The following is a 26,212-nucleotide window of genomic DNA, read 5'->3' on the forward strand; positions in this document are numbered from 1 at the left end:
TGTGTGTGTGTGTGTGTGTGTGTGTGTGTTGAGACAGGGTCTTGTTATGCAGGCTGGCCTTGGGCTCACTTTATAGCTGGTCTTGAACTTGCAGTGATCCTCTTGCCTCAGCCTCCCAAGTGCTGGGATTACAGTTGTGCACGACCATGCCCATCTAAGTTTCATTAACATTGTTGTTATTAGAAGAGGATAACCAGAAACAAAATTTACAACTATTATAATCAGCTTTGTAGTGCTAGGTGAATGGGGCATCCACCTTTGGCTTTGGGAAATGCAAGAAGGAGGACCCCAACTGTCCCAGTGGTATAGTCAATGGAAAAGACACCAGCATGGGAAGAGGGACTCTGATGATGTATGATGTTCTTCATGGTCTTTTGTAGTCCTGTGGCCTGGAGTGCATCCCTCATCTACCTCAAAACCCCCTTGTCTCTAAAGATGTAGCCTAGTCTATGTGTCATGTGACCTCACTGTTCCTTTTACAGAGTCCTCAAGTCCTCAGCTTGTTCTTGGATGTTCACACCACTCAAAGTTATGGGTATTGACAGATTTTCAGTGAATAATTGCCTTCCCATTGCTAGGCAGATTACACAGGGAAACTGAATTTATATAAATTAATTATATGCAAACAAAGTATCTGCCGTGTGGCATTTGTGTATCAGAGTTCTATTTCTAAGGGGCATGTATAGTGTTGTCTATATATCATTAAAAATAGTAAACATTTTGATCATTTTAAGGAGATTATTTTATATTCAGAAAAACTTTAAGAAACTAGATTTCTTCCATTGCATACTTACACTATTCCAGATGTTAACAACATCTGGACATTCTATTAATGTGCTGATTTTCTGAATGAAGCATCTTAATTGTTGATTGACAAGCTAGCATGATTTAAGACAGCCACACTGTTCAATAGCAGTGTCAAAGGTCATAAACTATAAGCATATGCTAGCAAGCAGGACCATGATACTAGCTATTTTGCATTTTGAAACACTAATGTTAAACTTACACTTCATGATACAATTTAGAAATACGAGAAGAGGAAATGACTTCTGGGCTCTCTGTTTTCCAAATCATTAAATGATACAGCAGCAGTGTGGTCCAAGGTGCTTATTTAAGTGAGTCTATTCTGGCCTTGAGCAACACAGGCCCATTTCTCCTATACGAATTGCATCTGGGTTTGTGTGAGTGTGTATGTGTATACACATACATTTAGCCTGATTGTGTGCAAATAAATATTCACATGTGATATTACAGCTAATGTTAAAAAATCAGAAATGTGACGTACTTTATCTCATTATTTACAGCCAAAATATAAATATATAGACGAACCTTTTTTGTTTTGTTTTTGTGGTGTTAGAGAAATGTACTTGAAAATACAAGAGAGAGGAAATACGAATCAAAATGTACAATAGATACTGTGAAATAGGAAAAAAATTGTTCAAAAGGAAAGAGGAATTAGGGAGCGCAGGGGGGAAGGAAGAAAGGGAAAAAGATTAAAACAAAGATAAAATGAAAACAAGTCTTTGTAAATAGGGAGGAGAAGAGAGGGGCAAGGGAGGGGCAGTGACTGAGAAAAAAGAGGAATCAAAATATATCATATGCAGGCACAATTCCCTGTGGTGAATATGATCTTTATGTATATTTAAATTATATCAATCAACTTAATTTTTAAAAAATCTATAAACATACCAGAAATAAAAATTCTAAGCATATTTTGTACTAGAAATAAAAATTTGTACGAAAAGGAAATACATGTAAAAATAATGAAAGAGTAGTAATGATAAAAAGACAAAATTTAATTTGATTTTTTTCCCCTAGTATTATATACTAAGGAGCAGTACATTGTTTTGTGTTCTTATGATAACCTGATTTTCCAACTTGTTTTTCTTTCTAGTAGTTGGGCATGTTAGTATTTTGTCTCCACTGGCTTGCATATAGTCTACTGGTTATGAGTTTATAATAGATACAAAATATATTTCCCTTTATTAATGCTACAGTATTGATGTCATGTAGCATGTACACTTCCCAAGTGAATGAGCTTGACCTTTAACTTGAAACAGTCCCTTGAGTCATGTTTTAGTGGAATAATTACTTAGAAGAAACAGATTGGCACTTACTTTCTCTGATAATATTAAAGAACCACAGTGAAGTTTTTACTATTGGAAACCATCCAAAAATTGCAGTAGCATAGAATAAAGAATCAAACAGAACAATCTTACAGAACTACTGGGTTAAGTAACATGGTTTTTTAAAATCTACTTTTGGTGTATAAATGGCAAATCATTTCTAAGAAGCATGCACTAATTTTTACTCTTAGGCATATTTGTCTGTTAGTTTTATTGAGAGCTTTCCAACACTTATCAACTACTATTCAAATGAGCATGCTTTCTGAAGTTATCATAGCCAATGTGTTAGGTAAGTTTCCCTTTAGTATAATATTTAAAGCCTTAAAATAGCCCTAGGAAATACATACATATTTCCAGTAGTTTAGAGATACAGAAACAGATATTCAATACTTAATTTGATGAAGATTACATATGAAATTGTTATCTCTGTCCTTTTCATTTGGTACCTGTTTTTCATCTTGACACCCTATAAGTGATCACTTACCTAGGAATTTACTTGCCTTTACTGCAGTCATGCAGTATGATATATTTTGAATGGTATAGACAGCACTTTAATAATTCATAATTTCTAATTTTTTTAAATATAATTTTGCATTTCTTGATCTGCATTGGTGCCTCTTATTGGGTCCTGGTGTGGGACGTATGGCTGTATGCTGATAGACCAGAGGAAAATAGAAATGAAGGTAAAAATGGGATATGTTGTGCCAAAGATAGATACAGTTTTTTGAAAATGCCATCTGGACATTATAGTACTATCATATTATTTAATTAGAACCAGATAAATTAGGTAAGAAAAAAATTCCAACAATTATATGGCTAGCTAATAAATATAATTTCATGGTATTCTGTAGCTATCCCAAAGTGTTAATTGTAACAGGAGCAGTTAAATTCTTTGGCTATGAAAGCATGGCAGTTAAGACATGTATCACCTGGTAACCTTGGGCATTATTAAAATATATGGAGACTGAAAACATGGTACAAGCAATGGAAAAGTCCGACCAGACTGTGTAATTCGTTTTAGAATTATGGAGAAATCTATTAACCATTTCTTCTATAGACCAATTTGATTAGAAAGTAGGACAAGCTGTTCTTTCATTACTTACCAAAACCATACAGCAGTTTATATCAATTATTTGGCTGTCTGCTGCACATAGATTAGAATAAAGGGCTTTTTTAGTGTTTGTGAATGTTGTGGATTGCTGATTAGTAATTAAAATACTGAATGAAGGAAATTAGGCCAAGACTGAATGGGAACGAGAAAGTCCTAATTCTGTGATACAGATGTTAGAAACAGATTGTCTTGAGCAATGTAGTGACAATGGACATAGCCAGAGAGTGTTTGCTTCCCATGTCAACTCAAGTCGAATGCTTTTGAGTTGGTTTCCTCTCCCATGCCTTGTGATGTGGCTATATGGGTATTAATTTAGTGAAATATCCTGTCTGCCAGGTGTGGGAACTAGCTGATTTTATTGTAATACCAGATCATTACTTAATTCATATGCAACAGAGTACAGCACATGGAAAGCATTATAAATCTATTTACAATGTGGCTGGTCTGATGATAACATTGTATTAAATTCCCAGGTGAGGCAATTTAAGCAATTGCTTTGCCATGTGCACACCATGGAAATTAAATTCTTATATACGGTTTAGTAATAAACCAACTTCATTGTTATGTTTTTGCGTATGGTGTGTTGTAGAATCTTTACTTTGGCTATGTATAGCCAGTTCTATATATAGTATCATACAAGGCACAGTATCATAGATCTCAGTTTTTAATTAGTTTAAAATAATCCATTTTGTTTCTAATTTAGTGGTACCTGTCCACAGACCTTTTTAGCTCAATTGGAAAATGTTATGGCTCAAGGTCAAGTAGATTACTTCAAGCCCAGTTCCTAGACAGAACCAAATAAGTGTATCTGTTGAACTCGACTTTAAGAAAATCAGCCAATCAGTGTGCAAAAATCTTTTATATATATATATATATATATATATATGATTTATATATATATATATATAATATACTTTACATAAATGCACAATTAAAACTGAAGCACGCTTTTGTATTTAACAACCTTTGTGCATGCCTGTGTGTGAATTTGTGTATGTGGCAAATACTGTCAGTTGACACTTTTCCACCCTTATGGTGGAAAAACTGAATATTTCTTTGAGTTTATAATTCTTGCTTTTATATTCGTATTTGTCACTAGTTTAAAATAGCCATGGAAATTTTGCCTATCAAACTTGTTAGGGTTAATAATCAATTTCTGGTGTCATAATTTTTGTTCAGGTGTATTCTGTAGTGGTTGGAGCATCTAAGTCTAGCCCACTGAAGTACATAGAAGTTAGAAGAAACATACTTTACATAAATACACAACTAAAACTGAAGCATGCTTTTGTATTTAACAACCTTTGTGCGTGCCTGTGTGCGAATTTGTGTGTGTGGCAAATACTGTCAGTTGACACTTTTCCACCCTTATGGTATAGACCAGAAATTGCAGTAGATTACAAACTGCATGGAGCTTCTGTCTTCTCCAGGAGCCCCATATAAAGCACCAGCAGACAGTGGTAACTGACAACTAAGACTAAAAATGTTGACAATTTCTTGATTTGCCTGGTTAGCTTATGTATAGAAGTCATTAACTATTTATAAAATGCATTATGAATTGGGTTCCTTCAAACTGTATCTGAATGTGTGACATTTCCAGCTCAAATTCTCATCCTTGCATTTGGCTAAAGTACAGATTTTATGCTGTTGATAATAGAATAAAAATATTTTAGTTAGATTTATCAAGCTAAAATAGTGGTTTCAGTTTTATTAACTTTGAAACCTCAAAATTAAAGTATTATGTAGTAATATAAGTAATTGCTTAATTACATCTGGAAGAGCTACCCAGATGACCAGTTTTCTGCCATGCCAGTGGTAAAGAATGACATTTCTAGGGACCACCCTTCACTGTAGATGAACCCTTAGTTCTCCATTGCTGAGCATATATAGAACTTAATTGCTCGTTTTCAAAAAGCAGAGCATTCTATCCAAAAAAAGATTAGATATTCAGGTTACACATTTATAATTTTTTTTATTTTGAAGTACTACATTGAAATAAGAATATACTACAATTGAAAAATCTCTGCCAATTTGTTGCTATTTTGGTGAAAAAAGATGAAAACAAAAACAATCTCTATATGATGTTATTGCACACTGTGGAATGTTTTAGTCCCCCATAGTGATGAAATGAATAATTAAGAAGGCAGCTCTGATACCACAGCCTGTTTAAAGGTTCTCACTTCCTTTAAACAGGCTGCTATAAGATACTTTTTGCTTAGCTAGTCTGAAACTCCTATAGTGGGGATATCCAAATGGGCGAAAGAAAGCTTTGGCTTGATCTAAATGTTGTATTAAGAATATGAAATAGATTCCTGTAATTTAGCATTTTTAGTACAATTCTTGATCAGTCAATAGAAGTAGTTAATTAACAATAGCTTCAGTAAATAATAAGAGAAGTAGATTTAGGACGTGCTGTGTGTGGTACTAAAAACATCTGGTATCTTCACAAAGGAATATGTTGGGGAGATCTGATATAGTTGTTTTTCCCAATCTCAAGCTGATTGCCTAACTTCTCCAATTCCTTCTTTTCCCTGCAACACTGCTACTATTGCATTTATCTATCTACAGCCTTACTGCAGTTGCTGAGATACAAAATACGTATTTGTAGTAGGCAAGTAGGGTATGGGATGCAGATTCAGCTCCGAAAGGGTTTCCACTATTTCCTTTATACTGAGACATTCAGTAATTCTTGTGCCTTTCCCCTCCATGGTCTAGCAAATAATAGAACAGGGAGGAATTTTTATAAGGTAGAACGAGCACTCAACTGTGAGTCAGGACCCTACAGTTCTAGTCTCAGTTTAATCAGAACTATCTATAGAATTTCATGAAACTGACTTTTTCCATTTATGAAAAAGGGGTTATCTGTATGTGTGTGTTTTTATTGATGCTGCCTTAAGTCTTCTTAAACTGGTTGTGCTAGAGCCATAAGCCGAAGCCTTCATTATATATAATGAACTAAATTCTCTTTTGTGCTATCCTTGGGAGAATTGAGGTGATTTTCTGAGTTTTGGCTTGATAAGAAACCCAGTTGAGAAACACTATCTCTGTTAAGTGGTTTAAAGCTTACTGGTTGCTCTACGTCTAAGTTCCTCTTGAATTCCAGTATGATACGGTTTTATGCTTAGGATGTTATGATTTCCATGTGGTCAGGCAGTGCAGCTCACTCACTACTCACCAAAGTTAATGAAAATCTCACTGTTAACTTCTGCTCATGCATTAAAAGTAGTCCTTTTAAACTGTGATACTTTTTCAGATCACAGTTAAACAAGTAGTACCTTTATGTTCCAAACATAGACCCTAGTTGAGAAAAGGAATTATTCTTTCCTACCTGCCTTTAAAAAAAAAACAAAAACAAAAAACAAACAAACAAACAAACAAAAAAAAAAAACCTTGATGAGGGTGGTATTTTGGGAAGTTGGTACATGCACTTGACATATCTTAATCTGTTTCCTATTGCTCCCTCTCTCTTTCTGCCCCTTCTGCTCATCCGCTTCCCCATCACTTTTAATTGATCATTTTTACTTAATTAGTTCAGATGCAGAAAAGGCAACAAAAGTATTCACTTGTAAATCTGAATTTGGGTCTGAAGTATTAAAGATGAAGAAGGAACTGAGGACCACACTCTAGTTTTATGACTAATTGTCATAGACTCTTAGTGTTCTCAAGTGTGTACATATTTAGATAATTTGCCAATTGTTTGCTTTACAGACATTTCCCTCTGACTTTATAGGTAAGGATAGATTTCTTGTAAGACAAAATTACCATACATGAAATATTCACTCATAGTCCACTTGTCTTTATTTACTGGGATTGGGAAAGGTTGACTCAGAGCCCACTTTCATTTATTTCTGGGATTAGGAAGCTTAATTTGCTTCATCACACACACACACACACACACACACACACACACACACACACTCTCTCTCTCTCTGTCTCTCTCTCTCTCTCTCTCTCTCTCTCTCTCTCTCTCACACACACACACACACACACATAAGCACACAGACACAAAATCACTTCTATGCTTTTCCATAGGCTATATTTTAATTTATCATTTGCATGGGAGATGGGCTTTTAAATTCCCTATTTTTCTGGTTAGTAACATCAGAATAGTGAAAGAAATATAGATATATGTTAGTTGAGGCATTCTAGAGTAGAGTTAGAGATATAGATGTAAGTATTATCCTAGAATTAGATATTTTAAAAATCCTAAGTTGTATAGCTGATTTCCTGCTATAGTGTTAAAGACCCTCTATACTTCTGTGTTAATTTTAATCTCTGCTCCATAGATGAACAGCTATTTCACTGTATTTCTTTGAGTTTAGTGTTCTTATTCGAATGATGATGTGTCGAGTAATATACAAGTTCAGATCCCTTTATGAATGTGAATAAAATATTTACAGGATACAATATTTTTCATTATTGTCATTTTTGAAAACTTCTGATTTACACTAAACTTCTCAAGTTCAGGGAACTTTACACAACTTTGGTTTGTAAATTTTTGCCAATAGGTTTCCATTAGGGGGCTCTCGAGGTTTGAGATGATAAGCCTTGATACCAGTAATGCTTGGAAGCCTTTACTTTGTAACGTTCATCTCACTCTTTCCCTTTTTGTTTTGTTTTATAGAAAAGGTCACGGATCGCCTACAGTGACGAAGTACGGAATGAGCTCCTAGGGGATGATGGGAATTCCTCCGAGAACCAGGTAGAATGCTAATCAGGAAGGCCCGGTGGGTGGCTGGAGGGTGAAGGAGGTCACAGGCACACTGGGCTCTCAAGCTGCTCCTTAACAGTATTAGCAGCAACTCATGTGGAAGCGATACTGTTTAATGCAAAGCTGGAGTCTTAATCAACTTCAAAATGTTTCTTGGAGATCTTACATTTAACCCTTTACCTTGTGATCACTGTCTGCTATCTTTTAAAAAAATCTTTTCTTCTCTTTTCTTTATTATTTAGTACTTAAGGAATAACTTGAAACACACTGTTTGCAGACAAAGCCAAGGTCTTCACCTCAAACACATGTAAAAGGAATAAAAAAGTACATAATACAGCTTTGATAATAATGCAGTATAATTAAATCAACACTTGCAGCAAAACAAATGAAAGTAAGCTTTCAAAATTCAACAGCGCAGCTCAGTCTCCTATTGTGTAGCTTCTTAAAAATACATTCACCAAAATGCAAATTATAGGCACCAGTGTGAAACTTGGGTAGCCAGATAGAGACCTGTTTCTGTCAAATAATAGTAATAATAATAATAATAGAATAAGTCTTTTTTGCAGTTTAAGATATGCATAGGCAAAAATAGGTTAAGTTATTTCTTAAAAGGGTCTTACAACTTGGCTGTCAGTTCTTAATGGATCGCAAAGCAGTGCCATGAGTCTAATTAATGTCCTAATTTTTTTTTGAATTAATACTGCAGACTTCATAAATTCGTATAGATAATAAATATGACTTTAAAGAAATGCTTCAAGCACTTCAGTGTAGAGATGATTTTTAAAATGTATCAAACACCCCTAGAGACTGATTGGTGACAGGGACCTTCACAAGGAAGACCTGAATGAGTTCATTAATGTTACTTTGGCAAGTACTGTGAGGGTCTCTACTCTGCTGAAATAACACTGAACAAAAATCACTCCCTAGGTAAAACAACATTTCATAACATAGTGAAACATAGCATTTGATACATATTGTAGAATCTGCATAATTATATTTACCACTTCAAATAGATAATTGCTGACATTGTATTATTACCTTCTATAATGTTTTATAAACAGAGATATTGCTTGTATGATTAGGGTCTGCACCCATCCCTCAAAAAGGGGAGAAGTGTCACCGAGTTGATTGTTGTTTTGATGAAGTTCTCACGTCCTCCACTATTTGGATGTTACCAGCTTGAGTTCAGACATGTAAACACGTTCAGTTTTGACTTGGGATTTCAGCTTTTCTGACTGAAATTTGAGAATAGCTAAAGAGAAAAATAGTGCATCAAACATAAAAGGATGGTGTGATGAAGGGGTTTTACTCATACTAGATTAAATAATGTGAAGATGAGAGAGCAAATATTTTCTCCTTTTATAAAAGTGAGTTAGGTTTGGATTGCTCAGACCTCATGAGTGAATGAATCATAATTTTCTTTCCTATGTACTGTAAAATAGCATAATCGATTTTGCAAAAAAGTGAAACGTGTAGCTCCCATGTCAGTTCTTTAAAAAGCTATAGATCTTTTTCTCATTTGAAACTACTGCCTAATGCAGAAGAAATAGAAAAGAAGGGGGTGTTCCTGTCTAACTTAGCCTTCTTTATTGTAATGAATGTTGTAGTTCTATGACAGGAATCCTTTTTTAAAAAACATGTTCTCTTCTCTTAATGGACATTTTATGTGCCTAAAATATTTGCCTTACATACATATAAAGATGATTTTTATGCCTAAATGAAATGATTTCTCAAAAATAGATTTTGAGTTCATATTTTCTGAGTTTTTCAAATTGTATTTCTGTCACTTTAAAGTGATTATGCAGAGAATTCCCCTGGACTTGTATAAATCAAACTTACAAATTCTGAAAGGGCTTGGATAACTTGAAGTTTAGTTGTAAGGAGCTGTCACTTCAATAAATAGAGTATGATAAATTATAGTCTTGAGAATATGTAACTGTTAGATTATTACTTACATGAACTTTTCAGTCACAAATTTGAATGATTTTTGAAAGTTCAAAAAAATATGTTACTTTATGGATATTTTGTTACAAAGTATAGTAAAATTTCCTATGATGATGAAGTCATGAAGCTTTCTTTTGAGGCTCTCTGTCATATAATTGCCATAATATAGGAATTAAAATTTCTCAAACTGAAATGTCTCCTTAACCAATGTGGTCACTTGAAAATAACTTCTTGTTCTGCATCAGCATTGATTCAGACAATGTACCCAAATGGAAGATCTTTTTTTTTTAAGAAAAAAAAATTAATTTGATTCTTCATATTAATTTTTGTAGCTCAAAATCTAAGACAATAGGGTGTTTTCAGATAGGATTACCTATAATTTGTATAAAGTAGTTGGCTCTAGAAAATAAATTTATTTTCAAGTTGTTAGTAAATTGATTTTCAAAACTACTTCATATAATATTTATGACAGACTTGTACAAGTAAAGCCTAAAATGAGACAAAATTAACAACATTCATTTAATTGAAATTAGAATGTATTTGTGAATTGAATTATGTGTAGATCAAAAATTTTAAAAAAGCATCAATAGCAATGATTACAAGCAGGTAAAACAAAGTGCTGCCAAATTGGTTTTAGTGCATTGTATACACCCGGCCTGTAGTGGTTTCTTTGTGAGGATTCAGACAAATATGAATGTAGTAAATGCAACTTCTCATCCTGGTAATTTATGATGCAGTTTTTTAGGCATTTAAAATGTGTTAATACATATGTTTATAATTTTAAATTAATTTACTCTTAGGTATATAAACATGTACCTAATTCACTCGTAGATATGTAAATATGTCTGTAATGACTAGGGCGGCTAACATCTCAGAAAGTTAGAGATTTTTCAAATGCTCTGAACTGCCTCATACACATTTCATTTTATTGCAAATTAATTGCTTTGTGGAAGTTTAGAAATGAACTTCATTCAGTCCAATACAGCTCATTCATGACTTACAAGAAAGGGACAAAATTGTCTACTTTGCACCTCTGAATGCTGTTCTGTTATCAGCTTTATAAGGACTATTGTCTTAAGCAAAAGTAATCTATTCTTTTAAAGTTTATTTACCACTCAATATAGCAACCTTTTAAATCTTTGAGAGAGTTGAGTTATTCAGTTATGATGCTGTTTAGGGAATAAAAACCTTACATTCTTAACTTGTTTTCTTTCCATGAAAACCATTTTCAGAAGAAGAAAAATCCAACTTGTAGAATAAAATCATAAAACTTTTCTTAGTGGATTAGGATAATAGGACAACTAAAATGTGCCAAGCCCTTGTTTTGAGCCCTAGTACCTTCACAGTTACCATATGCAAAATTATACTGATCCATGAGTGCGTAAATCCAATACAGAAGCTTCAAAAAATATACAAATAGTAGGATACTTCCAGATGTGTGGAAATTTTTGTGGTAAGGTAATTTTTAGCAGATAATGATTGCTTAATTTTTAAATACGAGATTTTCTTAAGTTCTGATTTGGGCTTGCTGTGCATAAAGTGTGTCAAACTTCAGCTACAGACCAGGGGGTGAAGTCGGTCAATTTAATTCCCCAAGATCTAAAGAAGGTCGGTATCATTTCATACAGCCCTGGCAGAGCAGATCATTACCAGGCACAAATCTGTTCGTTACGTGCTGAGGGTTTATAGCAAAATAAATAGACTGTCATCATAAGTTCAGAAAATTGTGTGTTCGACCCACGATAATGTGTAAAGGGCGTTTAATAGAGTTCAGCATTTATTCGTTATCTGTATGCGGACAGAGACGGCAGTCCCGTTATCAGCTCAAAAAAAAAAAAAAAAAAATCGGTAGTTGTGGGGGGTCACATGATGCAGCGCGCGCACGGGCGCGCAGACCCTCACTCTCTCTGCAGTGTGGTTTTGATTTCAGTCACAGCAGAAGGCTTAACCACAAGAGATTCCACTGGTTCAAACCAGCGTAAACCAGATTTTTTCAGCCCACAAAGGAACAGATTACCTCTTGTATCAAATTCTACATTGAGGGGAAAAAAATCTTTGTTTCAGAAAAGATGTTGATTATCTTAACTCAACATTATAGCATAGCACACTTTCATGTCGCCTATGATGGAGCTAACAACTCGATAAAATAGAAATCACTACTTACAGTCTAGTGTAAGCATTGCTAATTTTCAAAAATGTACTATCTTTTGTTTACTCGAATGAATAATTCTTGGCCTAACTGAAAAAGGAAAAAAAAAAAAAAAAGATGAAGATTAAAAACCCTCCCATTACCTAGCTTAGCTACAAATCCAGTGTGGAGCTTGAATGCAGCCATGCAGCACAAACAAGATAGAACGTTTTTGTTTGGCACCTATTGAAAAAACAAATGGGTAGCATTTTTAAACACTCATTGATTATGGCAGGGTGGCATGCCCCAAATGGTCTCTATTGCTGAGGAGTAGTTTTAAACTTTGCCCCTTTAAGTATCATAGTCGACTGAAGAATGGTGCCCCCAGAAGAAAAGAGCTGTGCGATCAATTCCCAGATCGTCGTCTTCTGAGAATTAATGTTTGCCTTTTTCTCCCATGATGTTCCAGTAGCAAAGAGAAAGATTCCGATATGTGATAGGTCAGGTATTTTAGTTTAAAATTTTACTTCTTCTAGAGTAAGATTTGAGACTTGCCGTGTGAAACAAAGACATTTGACTCATCCAATCTCTATGGTTTTGGAGGGAATGAATGTGTTTAAAAATAATGACAATTTCTAGCTCTGTTTTGAAACTTTAAAAGTTTCATTTTTGTTACATGCATAGTAAGGTGTCACATAATAACCTATATTCTTTTCATAAAGGGTTCATAACAATTTTGAAATCTCACTCTTTTGTGCTGAAATACTTTTCATGTAATAATTGAAATTACAGAATAAGCTGGAATGCATACTGCCTGCCTTGAATTTGAAGCAAAAAACAGCATTAAGTATTGAGAATTCCACATTATGGAAGTAAACATGATGCTCTTAGAAAGATGTATAGTGAGCAATTCATAACACATTTCTCCCAAAGCAATAGTTTAATTTACTAGCCTCCATAGGTCAAGTGTTAAAACAGATGTTACAGCTATTGGGATGTTTAAAAATTATCAGTTGTAGAGCTGAATTGCTGAGGATGCAAATTTCAGATCTAGAATGTGGCTTAGAGTCTGTAGAACATAGGTTTCAATTTCTGTTTGTTGCAGAAATCTGGTAGTCATCTCAACTACAAAATTGTGGTTTAGAATATTGTCGAATACAAAAGGTGAAGCAAATATATGACTGTCATTTCCTTCTAAAGAGTTAAGCAACTTGATTTGTGTTATATTTAAGGCAAAGAGAAAAATGTTTTATAAAGGAAAATTAAAATATCACGGGAGATACAAATATGTGCAATAAGTACAGAGTGGTTATTGGTACTACTTTAGTGAAAATAGATTGCAGTACAGATTAACTAGAAGAGTTCATTGCTTTGAGATGGCTGGGTTTACAAGGTAAAGGCAATTGACAAGTGAAGAAACGTAACATTAAAATGAAAATATGTCATCTGATTGCAGTAGTCACAAAATAAAAACAAGCTAAACAAAAGTCTAGAAATTAACTCCAGTTTATACAGCATTTCTCGGAATAGTGAAGTATTTCCTGATACTACGTCCTGAATAGATATTATCTATACTAGCATTCTTCATTCTCAAGTTAAACAGTGTTACATCCTAAAGCAATCATATACCCATATAATAGTCATTGCTTTAAGTACTTATTGCAACCAGCACATTAACTATTAATCATTTTCATTTTCTGGTAAAATCTGAAATCAGTTGTCAAGTTTCCAGATAGAGAAACATCCTGAAAACTTGTACATACTAAACCTCTTCGGTGGTACATTCTTAGAAGAGAGGAACAGTAACCTTGTTTTCTTTCTTTATAATATAGACTTCTATGAAGTCGCTCCCCTTTATTTCATGATGGTGTCTTAGATGTACTTTAAAAGAGAATTTCACACTATTCTCTTTGTTTAATGTGACAGTGTGAGAAAGTGATCTTTATTCGTTCAAAAACTCTGCATGTAGTCTAGGTTTAGGTTCTTTTAATGTGTTTGTCTGTGATTTTTAAATGCTAAACATGTAAACAGATAAATTGTCAATGTTAATTCTGTATCCTGTCACACAACTGATCTTTCTTTCCTGCCATTTCTTTCCTTTTTATCTTTTTTTTTGTGCATTCATGTTGCAGTTGATAAAATTACGTGAAGAGGTGAGTACTTCCTAGCTTCCTTTTTATCCCTTTAATTCTACTTTTCCTCATAAAATTGAGTTTCTAAATCTGAAGTAGATATTTTATTTCTCCAGAAAAGTCTAACAAAGAAAAAAGTATGGACTTTATTGCTCTAAACTCTGCTGACCATCTTCTAAAGAACAACTATTTCTTAACCTCACTTATTACAAGGAGCATTGTTCTTTCTTGGCATTGGGGGAAAGTTAATACTTTAAAGACAAAAGAAAGAATGATACAGGATATCTTAAAATTATACTGAGTGTGGCTTTACCTTAGACTATAACTTCAATTTTGCTTTATTTTTGTTAGTTTCTTAAGGGAGCGAATAATGTTGAATTTTTTTCTTATATTCTGATTTCCTTTACCAAAACTTGTTCTTAAATAAACTTCTTTCTGTCCTTCAAAGTTTTTAAGTTCAACATAAGACACCATGAATTTATTGCCTGTGGAGGAAATACACATATGTTATAAATGCTCTGCTACTGTGTATACTTAGACACATAAGAACAACCAAAGCTCTCGTCATTGTTAAACACCATCCTTTCTGAAGGAAGTAGGCACCCAAGTGAGTTCTCATTTTATTAAGTTTACTAGGTAGTTTCATAAGGTAGGCCTGCTTTTGCTTTGAGGACCAGTAAATTTTTGCATCAATGTTAAGTGATTTTACCTTCCTATCAATGAAGGATGCTCAATTATTGGATTTTTTTCCCAATTAGGCCAAACATATCAAGTATGATTCCATATTCCATTTCGGAGACAGAGTAGTTATATTTTTTTGTCACAAGATTATTATTTTTCCATTAGGAAATAAAAAAGATGTGATATTAAAATTACCTAATTATCTAATTTCTTCCAATACCCAATAGTACTTTGAATTATTTTCAAGTTTAGAGTGACTATGTTGATTGTGATTTTCCTAGAAGTTTTTTAAATTGGTATGTTATCATTCTCTGGGTGATGCAGATATTAATTTAGGAGCTTGTAGATTAAGATTTTCCATACTTCTTCCACCTGAAAATGTATTGGTGCTATTCTGTTTTTCAAGTAATAATTGCATATACATGGAAGGAGAAAATATACACAAATAAGTTGTCTAAAATCTTTTTCTTTTTTGTGGCGTTTACTTTTTATGTTAGATTTGTATACTAAATATAATTTCAGTTTTAATGTGTAAGATTATTATTCTGGTGAATGATACATCATTATTTTCCTTAAAGGTAGAATAAGTTTGTATATATTTACATATGCTCATGTTTAGGTGAAGAATGTGAATTTTTAAATGTTAATAGAATTAACAATAGTCTTGAAATCTTTAATACCTTTGGATTTAAGCAATGACTAGTAAAGTTGACTATATTTTTGTCAAAAGACTTATCTTTGTTAAGCTGAATGGTGTGAAATTAGAAATCTTAATTCTAAAAGCTGAAAAAAATCTCATGTCTGCATTTCTTTTAAACTATATTACTACTGGTGGCTTAATTCTTTTGTTGTCCCTATATCAAGAGTTAGCAGTTATGGTTCTGGAGTTCCTGTTTTGGAAATTGTATCTTGTAATAGAATTATAATGAAAAGAAATAGATCATTCAACTAATACAGTAATATCCTGTGAAATACTCCCTTGTCTATTTGTTGATGTAGGTGAAGCATTGGCAGTTATAGACTACATCACAGAGATGACACTGAATTGGTGTACAGTATGCTAAGAAGGGTCTGTCTCTCTGTCAGGATTCTAATAGGAATCATACAGTCAATGATGCTCAAGATTTCTTACTTCGAAATCTTTTCTAGGAAGACAGGCACCCATCTGTTTCAAAATATGTTTTGTTGTGTCTGGAAGCAGAGCGTGCCCCGTCTCCTCCTTGTGATGCTCTTTTCGGGCTCCATTCTGGAAACGAGGCATGCTTGGAGGCAGAGTTGTAGTATGGGGGAGCTGATCAGTGTTGGCGGTGCTGAGCTGTTTGAATCCTGCATCTTCCGCCCTCCACTCTGCTCAGCTCCTCATACAAGTTGAGCTCTGTCTGAAGCTTCTGCACAGCTTCACTCACCTGCTTTGAAAAGGACTGAGAAGAGGGTGAGAGAATGAGTTTGGGATGGAATGTGGGGGCATGTTGAAAGCATCAGTTGCTACTGTCACGGATTGCCTTTCATTCGGAGCAACCAGGGCAATGCACAACTAAGGGAACAATGTAAATAGCACAGCTGTTCCAAGAACTTGATTTTAGTTTGACTTAAGCTAAGAGGTTCCAAAATACAAAGTGAAATCCTGCTGGAAAGCTGCTAGTAAACTGATAATCCTCTCATGTGCAGATTTACTGTGACAAAATCTAACCCACCTGAAGAAGGTTATTTGCATTGTTTAGAAATACACAGTTTTAAAAACTTCTTTTAGAAAATTTGCTCCCAGTATTACCATAGAATCCCTCAAATCATTTTACATTTAAGTAGTTTATTTCCTTTATTGTATGTTAGCATATAAGTAGAATGTCCATTTCTAGTATTGATATATATATATATATATATTGTTATCATAACAGCTAAATGTTTTCTTTTAATTTGGGATTTCATCCAGTATGAAAATAAACCAAAAAAATCTTTTGTTCATCTACATTACAGGAGAATTTACTCCTGCTTTTCTAGATCTAATTGATATATCTTTAAGAATTTGCCAGTTTGAAGCTAAGTCCTTTGTTAAGGTAAAAAATATTTAAAGAAGAAAAGAGCAGCCCTTATTCCTATATCTTGCTTGTAGGGAGAATTAGGAGTAAGAAAGTTATTTTTAACAAGGTTTAGTAGTTTTGATTTTATTTTTTTTAAAAATCATCATCAGTGCCAAACACATAGAACCCTCTTCTTTTTCTCAATTGCAGCAGTCAGTGATTGTGCTTTTTCATGATATAAGAAGCTTTCCTTCCTTCCTCCATTTTATATATTTAATTTTTTCCTAGAAGGAAGGGGTAATATTTCTCTTAATGTCTCCACTGTATGTTGGACAACTCCATTAATTATTATAGACTGCTATTGCAGCTTCCTGACCTTCACATCAGGTCCTATCTCTCTGTTCTACATGCATTGTTTTAATGATTCTCACTCCCCCCAACCCTTCCCCCAAAAAAATTTTCAAGGAAAGCTTTGATGTGGCTTTAGCTGCCTCTAACGTCTGGCCGCATCTCAGATGTGTCACCTATGCCGGGAGGGAATAAGGAAATCACGTTTTGAATGGTAATGATAACATACTAATCACTTCCTTTCTTTGAAGATGGAAGCGAGATATTCTGTCAGCATCCCTGGCTGCTAGAGCTTGGAGGCACTGGTCTAGGTGTATTAGCTTAAGTGTGCATGTCAATACAGCTTGCATCTCCAAGATCCGTGGGGGCTCATTAGAGCAAGGTAGATCATTTCGCTCGACAGCCTCTCAGATAGTGTGTGTGGCACCTCCTTTTTTATTATTATTAGAAGGCATTTCTTCGATTTTAAGTGACATCTGTCAACAACACAAAGTTGTAGGAGTTGTAGTTGCATCTTTTTTCTTTTTGTCCAGACACCAAAACTGATTTGAGGGGTACAAGCATTAATTTATACAAATGCATGTACTCATGAACACACACACACAAATATCCAGGCATATATAGTCACATATTCACATTCATGTACCTGCAGCACATATGTATTCTTATTCATTCATAGCCATGGTTAACTTATAAATTATTTTGGCAACCTGAGTAGATCTACTATATGGTTAAATTAAAAAATAAGACAGTCTTGACATAGACAAACAAGTTTAAAAACTGAGAATTTGGGAGATTCCCTAATTTCCTGATTAGTTAGAATTAAAAAGAAGTGAATAAGGTTAGTTTAATTTTAGTTGACATTTGAAAGCTCTGTTTCAAAAGTTCACCTTCAATCTAGTGCCATATATTTAGGAATAAACTCCCAGTTTTGTATGTCTGTGTAAGTGGAGAAGCATGTGCCTCTTGTTTCTTGATGTTTGCTCCTAGTTGTATTAAACTAGAAAAGCTGTTTAGTATTCTGGTTCAGTAGCATATGTTGTTCTCTGTGGCATCTGCTGCACATCCAAAATTGAGGAACATTCTCTTAAAAATAAAGTTCGTGTTTAAAAATTACTGTCTTCAGGGATCAAAGGAGCAAATGGTTTTTTGAAAAATGATGGTATTTTATTAAAAATAAACACAAATAAGATCATAGATCTCTGCAGTTCTCAGCTCTGCTGAAACAAATCTAGTTGGCTCTGGTCTTCATACATTTCTCAGTGTTTTAGAATAAGATTCATTGTGGCCATTTAGAACATGAGTCTTTTTAAAACAAAAAAGTGAATGGGCTATACATGATTGATCGGAAATCTGTTCATTGTCATGGTTTCTGTACTGAAAGATTTTCAAAAAATTAACTATAATGGATTGGGACCCCTCCCCTCAAATATTGGGGGCATACAAAGGCATTATTTTTTTAAAAAGGCAAAAAAAGAACATTGTAGATGGCCGTGTGATTTTTTTTTTTCCCCTTTTTCTTTTTCAGAGGGCACATCTGCTCGATAACACAGAGAGGCTGGAAAGGTCATCTCGGAGACTAGAGGCTGGATACCAAATAGCAGTGGAAACCGGTAAGAATTCTGAGAGTGAGCAAATTGTCTTGCTTATGCACAGCAGTCTTCACAACACATGACATTTCAGGGAAACTTCAAAGGAGTAGCAGAGACAGCAGCCCGAGATGTGGTTTACATATTGGGGAGACAATTGGGAGCTTATTTGCGCTTATCTTTTTTCAAGTTAAAAGGCATGACATCTACTGAAAACAGTTCCTGAGGTTTAAAAGTATACATCTGAAAAGAGATGGAATACTTTGTCTAAATTCTACATTTGTCTTAATATGCAGTTACATGTTGTCAGTTTACCCACCCGCGATGATTGCTAGCACACCGTGCCGTCTCCAGTTGTCTGCTCCCTTACGCTTTAGTCACATATGGAAAAATTAGCATTTTAATCAATCTACCTGATGTGAACTGGGGACAGAGAAATAATCATACCATTTATTTTGCATACTTTTTCTGGTTTTGGAAATGGTTTCCAATAATCTCGTATTTTTTTTAAATTGCAAACAGAATATGTAATCAGATATGAAAAACTTCATAGGAAGCAGTAAAGGTAATGTTCAGGATAATCTTATTAGCAATAATTAATTATACAGTTCAAACTTTCAGCTTGATTTGGCAAGTAATTATTTTCAGAAAATACACAGCTAATTTTCCTAATACTAGTCTGTTTAAAATAGACAAGCTTTTTTATTTTTAAATATTTCATGCAATGAGTATTTTTATATTGTCAGTATCCATTAATACTTTAATACTTACGTATTATTATTTAGCTACATTTTTGTTTTGTACAATAAAGTATTAAATATAGAAATAATCATTTTGTGCATTTTGGAAGACTGGCATAATGAAATGAAAGGCCAGTGCTTCTCTTGCCCAGGGTTCATGACTGTCCTAGATAGGCAGATTTATGTGATGAAGCTTAGGGAACTGCACAGGAAGAATACCAACAAATTGACCTTATATTAGTGGTGAGAAAACTACACACCTCACAGATTTTTAATAGTAGGGACTGTCTTTTTTTCTTGAAGTTACTGGTAGATTGACTTTCTGTCCTGACTGGAATAAAAGCCAACATGTGTGTGTTCTTTTGGTTCAGGGGCTCCCCTTTAGAAGGTGCTCTTCTTGGAAAGAATGTGAAAAAAGCAAAGAGCCTAAGTACGAGGTCAGAGGACCACATTTATGTTCTAGCTCTTCTTTGTGTGACTCTAGACAAATAACATACCTCCCTGAGTCTGTTTCTTCTTCAATAAAATGGAGATAGTATTGCCCATCTCAGGATATTCTCAAGGCATATTGGTGTATTTTGAAGGCTTTTATGCGGCACAAAATCCACCTGTTCATGTGCATGATGTGTGATCATTTGATGATGTACAATATGTCATAGGAAGTAATTATGATGCTGTGAAATTTTTATGCACTAAAATAATAGCAGAAAACACACTAGCCTGACAGTCCTTGGGGGATGTGGCACTGTCTGTATTGAACATTTCACTCCACAAAGAGACCTTTTTGACAAAACATCCACATGGTACTAGTGTGGGGGTGTGAGTTGGGGTGGTGTTGCTGTGACACGGGTCATAGAGCTTGATTTGTTTGATTGGGAACATAGTCAGGTGTTCTTTTCTCTCTGACTTTCATGTAGTTCTTTCCCAAAGCTGAAGGAAGTCATCAGAGAAGACCACATATAACAGAAGACCATGTGTTGACGATGATTATTGAATAGGATTTGATAGCTGTTCCTTTTGTTGTGTAAATACAGTGGTATACACAGTACAATGGCAAATTAACTGTAAAGCTTTATAAAATTAGCTATTTATTTGTCATTGAAGGGTTGGGAACTTCCAGTAAACCAGTCCGGGAGGAGGCATAAAAATAGACCTTTTGGAGGTAAAGACAGATGTGGCATAGCTCCTGCCTAGACAGGAATCATTGTTCTAATTCATTCTCTTGTGTAAGTTTGAAAGTGGAGTGAGGAAAGAGAAGACATAGTCAAGTGTATTTCCCACTATTCTTACTAAAGTAATGATGCAGGCAGTGCATGTGATGGGCACCATGGTGCCTCTGTATTTCCCGAATTTCTGCTAGTCTTGACCCTAGTAATGCTTAGTCAGTCAAAAGATTTGGGTTTTGATGATATGTAAATTTATGGTTCTTATCATTTTGTTATAGTACTAGAAAAAAACAGCATCTTTTTAAAAAAATACTTTTTTGGTGGTATTAGAGATGAAACTCAGGAATCACACATGTAGGCTTCACCATTAAACTACATCTCCAGCCTCAGGAAAAAACCACAACAATAAGAGCAACAACAAAAAAAACCCACAATTTATTGGGGTCTTTTTCTTAAAAATGGTGAAATGCAAGTAGGAAAAGATATGGAAGAACTAATATGAATTTTGAAATAGCATAAAAGAGGGAAATGGCTTCCAGGTATTGTATTGTCTGAGAACTAGTTCTAGACCTGAGGAATTTTCACCAGTCCCACAGTAAAATGAGAAAACAAGTAGAATGTGGTGAAATTTTTATAAAGCATATTTTATTAATTTAAGAGCCACATTTTCTATTATGACTTTCCTATTCTACTATCATAAAAGGTGAGTTGTATATGTTAGCAATAGTAGATTGAAGTTATATATATATATTTTTTTCTTTACTTAAAAAATAACAAAATTGGCATCCCTTTTGTGGGATCCTTGGAATGCTTTTTGAAATTTTACTTGGCCACAAAGATCTAAGAACTTACTCTGTCATTGTGCGGCTTTGAGAAATCAGGTAACCTCTTTGCATTTGTTCTTATGTCTACCAAATGGAAACTTGACTCTAGATTCTATTCATTCCATAAGGTTGTTTTGAAATAGAGAAAGCTTAGTAAAATTTATCATTTTTATAAATTACCATTAGCAAAAGAAAGTAGTTAATTCATTCTCTCTCTCTCTCTCTCTCTCTCTCTCTCTCTCTCTCTCTCTCTCTCTCAATGTATTTGGTACAGGGTCTCACTACACAGCTCGGACTCATGGTGATCCTCCTGCTTTCAGCCTCCCCAGGGCTGGGATTACAGGTGTGCACCACTGTGCCCAGTGTTGTGCTCAGCATACCCAGGGGATGGGGCTAGCGTGGCGTGTGATGCTGGGGATCGAACCCTGGTCCCTGACTTGCCTAAGCAAGCACTTAGTCCACTGAGCTGTCTCACTGGCCCGAAAGTAGTTCTAAAAGCAATTGCAGAGACTTTAACAAAAGCTAGTAGTCTTTTCTGTTCATGAAATTGATGATCTTAAGTGGCAGATATAATGGAATATAGAGAATAAGACAGTAGATTAGAATGCTTATTAATTAGTGATGTCTTCCTAACGAAGAAGGAAATTTATCTTCTAAAAATTCTTGCTTTTTTTAATTTTACATTTTTAAGTTGTTTGGTCAAATGGGTAGTTTTATGTGTTCAATACAGTTGAGCAGAAGAACGTACGTCCAGAATGAATGCATGATTTTGTAATGCCATTTTCATCCTACCATACACTTGAGTTTAGTACCAGTCAAGCTTCTTTTACGGAGCTTTCGTGGGGAAAATGTATAAAAATTGTTCCAGCTCCACTTAATAAAAAATAGGATAAGTTATAACTTTGAACTAAAAAGCTGATACTAGGACATTGCAGTGTAAGATGGCATTAATTATCAGACTCATTAATAAAACTTTCTTGGGAGCAACTGTCGTAGGCCATGTTAGTGGCATAAACCGTTGGTGTGATTCAGATTGGCATCTCTTTTTAAGTTCTTGTCATAGAATTTTTAATAAAAACATGACTTTTTTCAGTTTTTTTTGTTTTGTTTTGTTTTGTTTTTTTTTTTGTTTTTTTTTTAACATATCCTACCTCAGGTTTATTTGTACGAAGAGCATAGGAGGACACCAGCCCCCCACAGATGGCACCCCAGGGATCACACCAGTCCTTCTGTTTTTATATCAGCAGATAAGAGGCTTTTACTGTGGAGCCTTCATGGGGGCCTGGGCACCTTTGGGAGTTGGGCTGCGTCAGAAGCTGGAGCCTGGGCCTTGGCTGGAGCTGGGCCTTTGGCCGGCGAGGCCTGCGACCCTTGGCAACGGGGGCATGGATACACTTCCCAAGCTAGGGTGGACAGTATAGGCAAGTCAAGCAAGCCTGCGGTTTACTCCCTTTGGAATGATCTTGGGCTTGACCTCCTTGGGCTTGATGAGGACCTTGATAGCTTCGGTACATGTACTCATAGCCTTGGCATTGTTTGCTTGCATCTTCTTGAAGCCTTTCTTGTGCTGCTTGGCCAAACACATGTTCCTAAGGAACTTGGGATCCATCCCCTTCAGAGATTCATATCTTTGTGACCGAGGCTTCTTGATGACATTTCTGTGCCATTTTCAGGACTGGTTGTGTGTCGTGTGGTTCTTGGACTTGGCCATAACTACATTGTAAACCATGGCTTTTTCAGTTATTAATAGTTGTAATTTTTAGTTATGGACACATCCATTTAGGTTGAGTTCAGGGACATAAAACTCTGAAGCATCTGCTCTTTATTCTGAAATTATTCTTTTCTCTGAACTAAGTATAACAACACCACCAACAACAAAAAACAGACACAAGATGAATTGAAGCTTTATGATTAGTAAGAGCAAAAATAAAATGAAAGACAAATTATACAAGAGCAGAAATGCAAGGCTCATACTCTCCTTTCAGTAGGGTTAAACAGATAGTTTAAAACTCCATGGCGTCCCCATTTGCATTTTAGGTGGGCTGTGTATTCTTGGTGTAGTGCCTTTCTGGAGATATGAGAGAGTTTGCTCTATACAGTATTCTCATGTCTTAGGATCATGGTCTGTACCATGAACTGACCCTATTCCTGCCATGCTTGAGCACCCCAGTCTATGTGCTGACCCTCCTTGACTCAGTTGTCACTGAGGGCCATATGACCATGGCTTCACAAGGTGCTAGCCTTCCATGCAGGAGTGCTCTGTCCTTCACGCAGGGCCTGTGTGGGCTACTGACCAGACATATGAAAAATAATACAGTGTTTATTGAACATTTGATATGGGTCTCATATTGTTTCCAGTGCTTCACATTCATTATTTATGTAATCTTCACCACATTCCTTTTACAGATGAAAAAAAAAAAAAAAGTACAGAGATTAGGTCATTTGCACACATTTAAAAGATAGAAAATAGTGCATCCACCCAGATGATCTGGGTTCATATTCTTAGTCAACTGACTAAAGCAGGAATGGGTTCCACATGCACAGATGTTTTTCCAAAGTGAATTTTTGGTTTTAGTTAGAATATATCATGTTCTGACCCTGTTGTTGCCACGTTTGCTAATTTCTTTTGCCCATAATTTACTTAAAAACTGTGGCAGACTAGGTGCTGAGGGTATAGTGCTGAGCAAGACAGGCGAGTAAGATGTCTGTTCTCAGGCAGCTTATATGTTGGGGTAAGGGGTGGGCAGGATGAGAAAGACATTTTAAAAATTAATAAATAAATGAAGAAGACCATTTCAGATACTGTTTAAGTGAAGCAGGTATTAAAGGATGACTGCTGAAGATTACAAAGTTTGTCTAGTCAGGTAAAGCCCACTGAAAGAGCTCTGTATGTTAACTGAGTATTGATGGCCCAAAGATGTCATCAGTAAGAAAATCTGGGACCGACAATTCCAGGAGCGAGGGAGAGCAAGCACCAGGCTCTGCAATGAGGGTTTGGTGATATACAGGCCACAGAAGGAGGAGCAGAATGGCGAGAGGGCCCGGAGCTGGGCTGTGTGCACAGTGAGGGCCGAGTCGGCAGGGTGCCGGTTGTGTGGGGCTGGGCAGGAGTCTGGATCTCCTGCGTAGTGTGTGACATAACTGGAGGACTCCAGCTGGCAAGTAACCCATTCTGAGTTGGGGGAGAGGAACTGAAGAGTCGGTGGGCAAAAGGCTGCCGGAGAGAGACACTGGGAAGTTTTTTATAGTATTGCGAGGTTTGTTCCTTTGCCAATTGAAACTACGGATGCAGAAATCTGATGGTGAAGATGGAAGAAAAACTGTAAGCCATTTAAAAGATATTCAGGAACTAGGAATTTGAAATTTATTGTTGATTCTTTTAGCAACTGGCATGTGTTTCCAAGGACTCTTCCTTAAGGACATCCCCAAACAAATGGGGACTCAGTAGTCTTTGTACATGGAAGGTCTTTCCATAGACACAGCCAGTCCTTCTGACTGACAGTAATGAACATTTTGTGATTATAAATCTAGACTAAAAATCTGATTTGTCTTAATATCCTATTGATAATGATACCTGTTTCCTAAAGTTCCTGATAGGCATAATAAAATAGAATAATTTTGTGTATTGTCTTACAAAACTATAGTATTTCCCTCTCTTAATTGTTTACAGGAAAGTCCTGAGTATCTTAAAGATACATTGTCATGTTAGTTAATTTTATTGTTGTGTTAGTTAATTTCCTAAAGAGGAAATATATTAGATCCTTGCTCTGCTCCTCAAAGTAGGGATCCAGACTTAGCAGTATTGTCATCCCCTGGGAAGTTAGACATCCAGGCTATTCGGTCCCACCTTGGGTCTGTTGCGTTGGATCTATATTATAGCAAGATCAGTTGTGTACACATTAAATTTGTATGAAGTACTTACCTTATAGTGTTAGCAGTTAGTGGATTTTTTATTTGACCTGGATAAATCATTTCATTGAATGTCATACAGTATATTTATGTTTATCTAAACATGTGCAAAAATTTGGGGAGGTATCTAGACATAGTTAACAACTGCAGCTTCTATAAAATAATAAATATAGTATATCTATGAATCTAAATATCGGTGGCATTCAATATAAAGATCTTTTTTGGAAACAATAATTGCTTATATACAGTGCTAAAAGTTTAGAAAACATGAATAGATTTTACTCAGAAACTAGAATTGCTAGCAATCTTATCTAGTAGTACAAAGATACTCATTTTTCTGCTTAATTTTTTCAAAACATATTTTAGCCCTAGAGTTAACTAGTTATCTTTTTTGATAGTACATTTATTATAGCTTATTACAGATTTTTTTGTTACTCTGTAAATTTTATTTATTTATTTACTATAATTTTCTTTTATTTCGAAGTGTAAAAATAAGAGCAAGAAAAACACAAACACAGAAACAGGGTAACATACAACAATACATGTGTTACAGATTTTCAAAACAAAAATAGCTGATTACCAATGATTGATATATTATCTTTTTTGTTGTTAAATCTGTTGCTTAGTTAACAGATATAGTTATGCAAGATAGGACATATGATTTATTTATTTTTTTTATTTATTTTATTTTTTTTATTTTTCAACAAATAATACACTGCATATATTCTTCTTAGTGGTTAATTGCTGTACAAGATGCGGACTTGTGATCCTATTTACAAACACCATTA

At 34.9% G+C, this 26,212-nt stretch overlaps 1 protein-coding gene across 5 annotated transcripts in view; it reads left to right on the plus strand.

Annotated features, from left to right (window-relative positions):
- Positions 1 to 26,212, plus strand: part of Vti1a (vesicle transport through interaction with t-SNAREs 1A) — a 417,285-nt gene that overhangs the window by 92,566 nt on the left and 298,507 nt on the right. For 3 of the 5 annotated variants that reach the window (XM_023715604.1, XM_023715607.1, XM_023715606.1), the window contains exons 4-6: positions 7,859 to 7,936; positions 14,150 to 14,170; positions 18,725 to 18,809. In XM_023715604.1, coding sequence (XP_023571372.1) covers positions 7,859 to 7,936; positions 14,150 to 14,170; positions 18,725 to 18,809 — 184 coding nt within the window. The remainder of the gene's footprint in view (positions 1 to 7,858; positions 7,937 to 14,149; positions 14,171 to 18,724; positions 18,810 to 26,212) is intronic. The other 2 variants (XM_023715605.1, XM_023715608.1) reach the window with 1 other exon arrangement.

The sequence above is a fragment of the Octodon degus genome, unplaced genomic scaffold, assembly GCF_000260255.1.
Source record: "Octodon degus isolate 3935 unplaced genomic scaffold, OctDeg1.0 scaffold00042, whole genome shotgun sequence".
Lineage (NCBI taxonomy): Eukaryota > Metazoa > Chordata > Mammalia > Rodentia > Octodontidae > Octodon > Octodon degus.